Source organism: Electrophorus electricus, chromosome 22, assembly GCF_041902795.1.
Source record: "Electrophorus electricus isolate QZ-2024a chromosome 22, ASM4190279v1, whole genome shotgun sequence".
NCBI lineage: Eukaryota > Metazoa > Chordata > Actinopteri > Gymnotiformes > Gymnotidae > Electrophorus > Electrophorus electricus.
Window position 1 is genome coordinate 11432501 of NC_137518.1, and position 10000 is coordinate 11442500.

Below are 10000 nucleotides of genomic sequence, written 5' to 3' on the forward strand. Positions count from 1 at the left end.
CACATGCCCTCAGGGCCAGTGAGCTTTGTGTTTCCATGGTAATTGTTTGCTTAATGCACAAAATAAAATTACGCATGAAAATTTTGCTCATTTGCACCCCCTGAAAGTATCTGGAGAGGTGTGAAGTAAGTTCAGTTTGCAGCCACTGACAATTACCAATTCTGATGACCTTCTGATGCTGGTTGGCAGGCTAGATCTATTTAATTCAGCCTGGAGACAGAATAAACAAGGCTCTTTCTTCTGAGTGCTTTGTCCCCTGTTTGCTCAACTCTCCCATTGCCACTGTTTTGATAAGTAATATTTTGTCTGCGTACTTGCAAATGTAATGTGTATGAATCTGTTTACCTATTCACAGATCATGACAGCTCATTTAATCCAAGTAGTAATACGATTAGAACAGAATCGTATCCGAAATTACATATTTTCTGTCACTTCTTTCTCTCTCCCTCCCTCTCTCTCCCTCCCTCTCTTTCTTTCTTCCTCTCACTCTCCCTCTCTCTCTCTCTTTCTCTCACCACCTCTCTATCTCTCTCGCTCTCCCCACCGTAGAAACCTGGCATGGATGTAGCCGATGCTTACGTTACGTTTGTCCGCCACTCTCAGGACACGTTGCGTGAAAAGGTCAACGAGGACATGTATATAGAAAGATTATTTGATGTAAGTAGACGGTGCCTCTGTCTCATCCTTGGGAATGGGGGGGGACGTCCTCCAAAATGAGACATGGCGACCAGCCTGGAGGGATAGGTCACATTGTGAGACCTGTTTCTTCTTCTCTTTTGCTTCTCTCTCTCCCTCGCTCTCTCACTCCCTCCCTCTCTTGTGTCTTGCTGAGACCCCCTCCGCTCTGTTCACTCGTTTGCCTTGGGGCTCTTTAACCCTTTCCTTTCTGGTGCCCCACTCTCAGAAAAACTCCTAGACTGGGCGTCTAAAAACAGAGGGACTGAAGAGAAGCAGATGGAGTTATCGGACATTCTAAGGGATGATCTAGGATGGAGTTATCAGACATTCTAAGGGCTGATCTAGGATGATCTAGGATGGAGTTATCAGACGTTCTAAGGGCTGATCTAGGATGGAGTTATCAGACATTCTAAGGGCTGATCTAGGATGGAGTTATCGGACGTTCTAAGGGCTGATCTAGGATGGAGTTATCAGACATTCTAAGGGCTGATCTAGGATGGAGTTATCGGACGTTCTAAGGGCTGATCTAGGATGGAGTTATCGGACGTTCTAAGGGCCGATCTAGGATGGAGTTATCGGACATTCATGTCACATGACAGGGTGTATTACATGGGCTTTACCAACGTGTCTTCTAGTATTAGTTTCAGAATTTAAAAAGTTCATAATTTGTGCACAAATTAAATTGACATCATTTCTGACATTTTTGGTCCTGTTCTCATTACTGCTAACCTGGAGCCTGCTGTCTGTACTAGAGAAAGAAAGCGAAAAGTAAGGTGGGAGGGGCTGAGGGTGGGAGGGGCTGTCGTGTGTGACAGCCACACCTGGCCTCTCCTTCTTAACCCTTTGTGGCGCATGTGGAACTGTGTCTGTGCGGTTGTGTGCATGAGCAATAAGTGTGTGTTGTGGAACAGGTGTGTACATTATGCAGGTGTATGTTATGATACAAGTGTGTACAAGTGGAATAGGTGTGTGGGTGTATGCTGTGAAACGGGTGTGTGTGGGTGTGTGCTGTGCAACAGGTGTGTATAGGTGTCTGCATTATGCAGGTGTGTGCTATGGAACAGGTGTGTGCATGTGGGTATGTGTGTAACAGGTGTGTGGGTGTGGGTGTGTGGGTGTGGATGTGTGTAACAGGTGTGTGTGTGTGTGTGTGTGGGTGTGGATGTGTGTAACGTGTGTGTGTGTGTGTGTGTGTGTGTGTGGGTGTGTGGGTGTGGATGTGTGTAACGTGTGTGTGTGTGTGTGTGTGTGTGGGTGTGTGGGTGTGGATGTGTGTAACGTGTGTGTGTGTGTGTGTGTGGGTGTGTGGGTGTGGATGTGTGTAACGTGTGTGTGTGTGTGTGTGTGTGTGTGTGTGTGTGTGTGTGTGAGAGACGGGTGTGTGTTGTGTCTGCCGTGCCTTTGCTCTGAGACAGCCACAGCAGAGCAGCTGTGCTAACCTGAGGTCAGTGGTCACCTCACCAAATAAATGAACAACTGACCCAGGAACAGCAAAGTTGCTGTCTAAAGTTGAGAGATGCTTAATGAGGACAGCTCCTGCTGATCTGGCATCAGATGTTGGATCATAAGTTCTTAAGAAAAACACAAATACATTGGTAGAGGGAACTGATCCTACACTGCTTCACTTGGTACATACTGGACCTGGTGGGAGTTATGGCTATGAGAGTTAGACCCTGTCTGTCTGACAGCCTCCTCCTCCCTGTCTGTCTGACTGCCTGCTCCTCCCTGTCTGTCTGACTGCCTCCTCCTCCCTGTCTGTCTGACTGCCTGCTCCTCCCTGTCTGTCTGACAGCCTCCTCCTCCCTGTCTGTCTGACTGCCTCCTCTTCCCTGTCTGTCTGACTGCCTCCTCCTCCCTGTCTGTCTGACAGCCTCCTCCTCCCTGTCTGTCTGACTGCCTGCTCCTCCCTGTCTGTCTGACTGCCTCCTCCTCCCTGTCTGTCTGACAGCCTCCTCCTCCCTGTCTGTCTGACAGCCTCCTCCTCCCTGTCTGTCTGACTGCCTGCTCCTCCCTGTCTGTCTGACAGCCTCCTCCTCCCTGTCTGTCTGACTGCCTCCTCCTCCCTGTCTGTCTGACTGCCTCCTCCTCCCTGTCTGTCTGACAGCCTCCTCCTCCCTGTCTGTCTGACAGCCTCCTGCTCCCTGTCTGTCTGACAGCCTCCTCCTCCCTGTCTGTCTGACTGCCTCCTCCTCCCTGTCTGTCTGACAGCCTCCTGCTCCCTGTCTGTCTGACAGCCTCCTCCTCCCTGTCTGTCTGACTGCCTCCTCCTCCCTGTCTGTCTGACAGCCTCCTCCTCCCTGTCTGTTTGACTGCCTGCTCTAGCCATGTCGTCTCCTGTCCTGAAAGGACCTGCTTGCATATTTGTTCTGTGCCTTCACATCCTCTGAGTGGAATGAGAAAATGTGTTCACCTCCATCCACCTTCTCTCTCTCTCTCTTTGTCTCGTTCTCTATGTGCATCCCCCCTGTCATTTTCTCTCCTTGTTTTTGGTTCATTTCCCAATTTCTCTCTCTCTCTCTCTCTCTCTCTCTCTCTCTCTCTCTCTCTCTCTCGCCCTCCACCTGAGGTAAAGTGGAACTTATCCTTCCTGTTGAGTTGTTTTTATCACATTATCTCGAGTGGCATGATTCACAGTCTCTAATCTTCGTGTGTACATCTACTAGCATGACCCATGTCCTTGGAGAATCCCCTCATACATGCGCTGGCAGGCCTCCTGCCGCCCCCCAGTACCCCCCCCCCCCGGCCCCGGCAGAAGTAGCCACAGATGGGCACGCAGGGCACACGTTTGGCCCTCTGCCTGCTCACGTGAGTGGCACAGCCTGCACAGAGCAATCTAAACCTATGGTTAGTTTAATCTAAACCCGACACATGGAAGGGTCACACACACACATACACATATACACACACACACATACCAACATATAAACACACACACAGACACACACACACACACTCACAGTCACACATGTGCCTGCACATACACCTGTAAGTTCTGACTAATATGGGCAACACACAGATACCAACCCATACCTACCCACTGATGTAGACTTAGACTGATTTGGATTTAGACTGATTTAGACTGATTTAGATTTAGACTGATTTAGATTTAGACTGATTTAGATTTAGACTGATTTAGACTGATGTAGATTTAGACTGATTTAGACATGTAGATTTAGACTGATTTAGATTTAGGCTGATTTAGACTGATGTAGATTTAGACTGATGTAGATTTAGAATGATTTAGATTTAGACTGATTTAGACTGATGTAGATTTAGATTGATTTAGATTTAGACTGATTTAGATTTAGACTGATTTAGACTGATGTAGATTTAGACTGATGTAGATTTAGACTGATTTAGATTTAGACTGATTTAGACTGATGTAGATTTAGACTGATTTAGATTTAGACTGATGTAGATTTAGACTGATTTAGACTGATTTAGATTTAGACTGATTTAGACTGATGTAGATTTAGACTGATTTAGATTTAGACTGATTTAGATTTAGACTGATGTAGATTTAGACTGATTTAGACTGATGTAGATTTAGACTGATTTAGACATGTAGATTTAGACTGATTTAGATTTAGGCTGATTTAGACTGATGTAGATTTAGACTGATGTAGATTTAGAATGATTTAGATTTAGACTGATTTAGACTGATGTAGATTTAGATTGATTTAGATTTAGACTGATTTAGATTTAGACTGATTTAGACTGATGTAGATTTAGACTGATGTAGATTTAGACTGATTTAGACTGATTTAGATTTAGACTGATTTAGACTGATGTAGATTTAGACTGATTTAGATTTAGACTGATGTAGATTTAGACTGATTTAGACTGATTTAGATTTAGACTGATTTAGACTGATTTAGATTTAGACTGATTTAGATTTAGACTGATTTAGACTGATGTAGATTTAGACTGATTTAGACTGGTTTAATAGAGCATTACTGAGCCACACCCAGCCTCTTTTCTCCTGCACTATTTTGTGATTGACTTGGGAAGCAGATGTGATTATTAAACTTCTAATTAAGATCATATATAGGTCATCAATTACTGCAGAGGGTTAACAAAGACTACACAGCACCACATGGCAGATCTGTCCTCGCAGGAGATTCAGTGTCTGTAAAGACCTGGGAGTTAAATATGAGCTGACACACTGTTACAGGTGACATTAAGCCCTAATAATGTTGATGAAGAGTCTTATGACACTTAACATCACCATCAACAAACACAACAGCTATACGTCCGTGAGACATGAACTAGTCAAAGCTCCTTTCCTGCTAATGTTAACAAACATTAACAGACTGTTTAGTGTCTGAATTTCACATTCGGGGAGGGAGAGTAGTTCTAACCGTTTATCACATTTTTGGTATAATTTCGTGTTCTGTTTTCCCACTTCTTTTGGTATAAAGAGGCACAACATGGTATTTCCTGGAAATTGGAGTTGCTTTGTATGGCTGGGTTGATGCTTTGAAGCATCCGTGGTTGTTTGCGCCCAGAGTTAATCTCTCTGGCCTGGTCTGCACAGGAGGGTCTGAGCCCACCGAGCTGAGAGTGTAGACTGGATGCCATATAGATGTGTCGGCGGAGTGCGCTAGGCTGAGGTTAATTGGGGTCAAGGATGAGGAATTCTCGCTAGCGGAGAGAACGCAATAAGAAGATTACACTCCGGTGATGCCCTTTCTCGGCTTTCATCAAAGTATTTCGTAAAGTGTCTGTAATGACCACACAGGTGTAGACATCAAAAGACAGAAAACAGAATAAATATGTCATTCTTTTGGCCAGACACCAGAAACAATGAAATAATTTATTAATTTCTTAATATAATTATTTCTCAGTTTCTTTATTAAAGTACAAACAGAAAATACAGGAAATATGTATACAAAGTATAAAAATAAACAATGTTCAGAACAAAATGGCTTCTACAGACCTAAGTCAGTATTTAGTGTGACCTCCCGTGGAAATAAACACATCGCGAGCTCTTCTGGGGAGGCCATCCTGAGGTTTTCTAAATTCATCTACTGGTTCCTGGTCAGGTTCCTTCCAGGTTCCTGCTGTACAGGCAGCTCATACTAGCCTACAAAATGGTTTCTTTCTGATTATTCTCAAATTTCCTGAATGTTCTGGTTGTACTCTAATAAAGACACTGAGAAATAACGATGTCTGGTCAATAATCCATTACTACATCCACACATCTACTGGTGGTCTGTGTACAGTAATGTTCTTTTGAACTTGCTGATCTATCTTCTCCAAACACCACGTCGTTTTAACGCTGCTCAGCTCGCTGAAGAGCAGTTTGAAATGTGACCTGATTTTAAACTCAGGGCGCACACATGTGAGGAGAGATGGCAGGTTATTATGTGAAGATGATTCTTGACCTGCACATCACCAAGGCCAGTAACACGCAGATGTCTTTGGTCCTGTCGCTCTCACATAGGAAACATTTATAACGACAAAGTCTCTTAAAATGCTCAGAATCTTGTATCAGCAGAGAGCTGGGCCAACATCAGAGAGAAAGGGAGAGAAAGAGAGAGAGAGAGAATGAGACAGAGCTGAGCCAACATCCAATAGTTAAATTTGTCCACTCAATGACAGAGGGAGAGAGAGAGAAAGTGGTGAGCGAAAATTAATTTATTTTGTCCTCTGCTTGCGTGCTAGTTCCTGAAAACTGGATTAAGACAGCTGTGTTTAGCGCGTGAGCTCCTATCCAGCCGAGCACAGAGATCACTGATTAAGAACATCTCTCTAAATCCTGAGGTACAGTGATACAGCCGACCTGCTGTTCGTGCGTGCGTGTGTGTGTGTGTGTGTGTGTGTGTGTGTCTCATCGGGACTTGGGCACACACAGATATGCCGACAAATTACATGGGTCAGTTATACCCTTAATCTACCACTCTGCACGGCCAGGGTTGGTCTTGGGGTGAGAGGGATTATGAATGCTCAACACTGATTGCTTCAGAGCCTTTCTGCCCATTTATCACATTGGACAATGGCACTTTAAGACGACAACTGAAGGCGCGTTAGCACCACGCTGCTGAGACATGCCCCACAAACCCACGAGAGCAGCTCGCGGTCCAGACAGAAACCTCGCTGTCGTCTCAGTTGCTTCCCACCGTCCCTAGCAGACCATTTAAACGGCGTCAGATGAGATGATCACTTACTGCCCTTGATGCTTCCAGAACCTTCCCCAGGTCTGCAGCCATCAGGGAAGTTCTGCTCCTGCCAATCTGAAGCAGATTTATAATCTGACTTTACTGTGTAATCTCCATTATTTAGGAAAAATATTAGTAATGGTAACCATGAGAAACCATAGCCTCAGTTATATAATGACACTATATGAATGATTTAATGACACTATATGAATTATTTAGGCAAATCACTTCCATTAAATTGGATTAAAATTGGGCCAAACAATAAGAAACTATATCACCTGGTTTTCTAGCACCAGGCATTGGGAAGTTGCCATAATTCTACCAGGCACAGTCGATCACGATGGAGGTGACTAACAAGCATGCTGGTGGTGGGATTTCAAACCTCTGAGGACTTTTCTAACAATGGGCCGATGACCAATACGGTCTCTGTCCCATTGTTCCTCTTTTAATTCAAAGGGGGGAAAAAAACCAGTTGAATATACCAGTTGCTTTATGTACGTGACTGGGATGCTGTGTGAACAGGGCCAACAGGTACTCCCACTGCTATTGTTCAAACACGTTAAAAGGCTTTGCCGTTCTCAGGACGGAGGAGACGTTGACACACTAGACTGCTCTGGTTTCCCGTAATTACAGGGGTCGAGGTTTCTCCCGCCATTCTGCAGGACGAGCTCTCTGTGCTGGGTGTAAACCTGCAGGTCCAAAAGTAGGTTAAAGCTACAGCACAAGGGAGGAAGAAAACTATCTAGAGACGGCGTGAGAGAAATACCCATGTTCCACTGCGTTATTATACCATATCCACGGTGTTATTACTAAGAAATATAACCACCACTTAACTCTCTCCCCCTCCCTCTCTCCCTCTCTCTCTCTCTCTCTCTCTCTCTCTCTCTGTGATGTAAAGCGAGGTATGGTGGTATTTGTTTGATTAACTTGTCGGACAGGACTGACAGCAGTCAGCAGGTGTGCGTGTGCGAGCGGCTCAGTGCGGCTCCGCCTTTGTACATCTGTCAGCGCGGAGGCCGGGGGGACGAGGGGTGAAAAGAGACAAATTGGTCCCAAAAGGCAGGCCATTCACCTTCCTCCCCACCCAAACGCCCCCTCCCCCCCCCCCCTCATTCAGGTGCCCTGCGGGACTCTCGAGTGCTTGCTGGCTTATTCCATTTAACCCCCCCCTCCTTTCAGACTGGGCCCCAGAAGTGTAGCGCTCCTTCCTCCACTAGCGTCTCTGCCACCACTAAGCGCTCCTTTGTGTGTGGAATGGCTCACTTTGCGCAGGGCTCCTTAGACTTTTTTTTCTCTTCATTCCCTCTTTCCTCCTTTCGCTCTGTCCTCCCCCATCCCTCGCTCCTCTTTTCGTTCATTGTGTGTTTACTCAATGACACAAATGCAGTCCACAATTCCCGGCGTTTGGTTCATCCCAACAATCTCATTCTCCCTCTCTCTCTCTCTCTCTCTCTCTCTCCCTCTCTCTCCCTCTCTCTCTGAGCATGTTTTGGTGAAGTAAGCGTTGTTTGCATACTGTTATTCATTTCATGAACAGACCCTTATGCGGACAGAGGTCTGCTGGTGTTTCAGTAGCAGAGGGGTTTTGTCTCGAAAGCTCTCCATCGGCAGGCCAAAGGGACAAAAAATACAGCCACAAACTTCCAAAGAATTCCTGGGATTTTCCAATGTTGCTGAAGTCATTTGAAATGGTGACACTGGTGAATGATTGGCTTGTCCTGTTGGGTTAGGCAGTGTTCTGTGAGTATGAAAGGTTAAGCGTGTCCTGGAGACGTGGCAGTACGCGGGCACGCTCGCGGGCACGCACGCCACAGGGCCGCTGGGCTCAGGCAGGCACCTCCTCTTTGTACAGGTCTCACAATCGAAAGCGGCTTGAAGCTCGAACACTTGCTGGGACTGGAACTCTCCTCTGGTCCTGCCATTGAGAGGAACTATTTCTGGGGAGAGAGGGGAGTGAGCATGAAAGAGTGAGAGAGAGGGGGGGGAGTGATTGGGGGGGGGCGGCTTTGAGTGGAGACATAACAGTGTGTTAGAGGAACATGTTTGGGGTCGTGCATTTCCTGTGAAAAGTTTTTCCTCAGGGTCACCACATCCTGTGGAGCAGTGTGAGAGGGATGTGGGGTCGCCGGTGCGAGTTACCATGGTAATTGGGTTCTCTCATCGATGGCCCTCTTCCCAGAGAGCGGAGAACACACAATAACGTACGGACAGCAGGCGGGGCAGGCAGCAGGTAGGGTTAGACGCATCCTTTGTCCTACAGGCAGGATGTCTTGTAGTCAGTTTAAAAGAGTCCTCAGCCCCGGGGGGGTTGATTCAGACGCCCAGCCGGGGGAGAGGGTGAGAACCCCCAACCTGAAACTGCTGGAGCCTGCATGGGACGTGTTGTGATGAGAGGAACGCAGAAGTGAGGAGACAAGAATGAGGATGAAGAGGGGAGAAGGCAGGCCTTCATCATCCTCTCCACCAGCCTGTCACTTCACATTAGCATTCATGCTAGCAGAAACCATGATACACACACACACACACACACACACACACAAACACCACATACACACACACTACACACACACTACACACACACGGTCATTCACAAACATGTATATGTAGACACACATTACCAAGGGCAGAAAGAGGCAGAGTCACAGGTTGCTTGTAATCCCCCTGTACCCCCCACTGAGACTCCGCCCCCCCATTGAGACCCCACCCCACCCACCCCCACTGAGACTCCGCCCCCCATTGAGACCCCCAACCCACCCCCACTGAGACTCCGCCCCCAGCATTCCTCTCTTTATGAAAGGGAGGTTTTTTGGCTGAGGTGTGTCTTCCCCAACACCCACTGCTGTTATCAGACAGAAGTCTGTCTGGATTCAGGTGTGTGATGAACTGGTAAAAGCAATGTGTGTGTGGGGGGCGAGGGGGGGGGGCACGCGTGTGTGTGTGTGTGTGTGTGTGTGCGTGTGTGTGTGTGTGTGTGTGTGTGTGTGTGTGTGTGCTCCTCTCACTGAATTCTGTTTGTTGCTCCCTGCTAGGCGCTATGGTTTCCTGTAACATGTCAAAGATGAAAGTGTGAACGCAGGCTCGTTTGAGAACCGGGTGTTTTTCTGATGTGCGTGTGCGTGTGCGTGTGCGTGTGCGTGTGTGTGTGTGTGTGTGTGTGTGTA

At 46.8% G+C, this 10000-nt stretch overlaps 1 protein-coding gene across 7 annotated transcripts in view; it reads left to right on the top strand.

Annotated features, from left to right (window-relative positions):
- The window catches only part of cadpsa (Ca2+-dependent activator protein for secretion a), a 102969-nt gene that overhangs the window by 85868 nt on the left and 7101 nt on the right, over positions 1-10000 (top strand). For 6 of the 7 annotated variants that reach the window (XM_081705177.1, XM_081705175.1, XM_035520387.2 and 3 more), the window contains one exon: positions 550-657. In XM_081705177.1, coding sequence (XP_081561303.1) covers positions 550-657 — 108 coding nt within the window. Of the gene's footprint in view, positions 1-549; positions 658-904; positions 1377-10000 lie in introns of those variants that run through there. The other variant, XM_081705178.1, reaches the window with a different exon arrangement.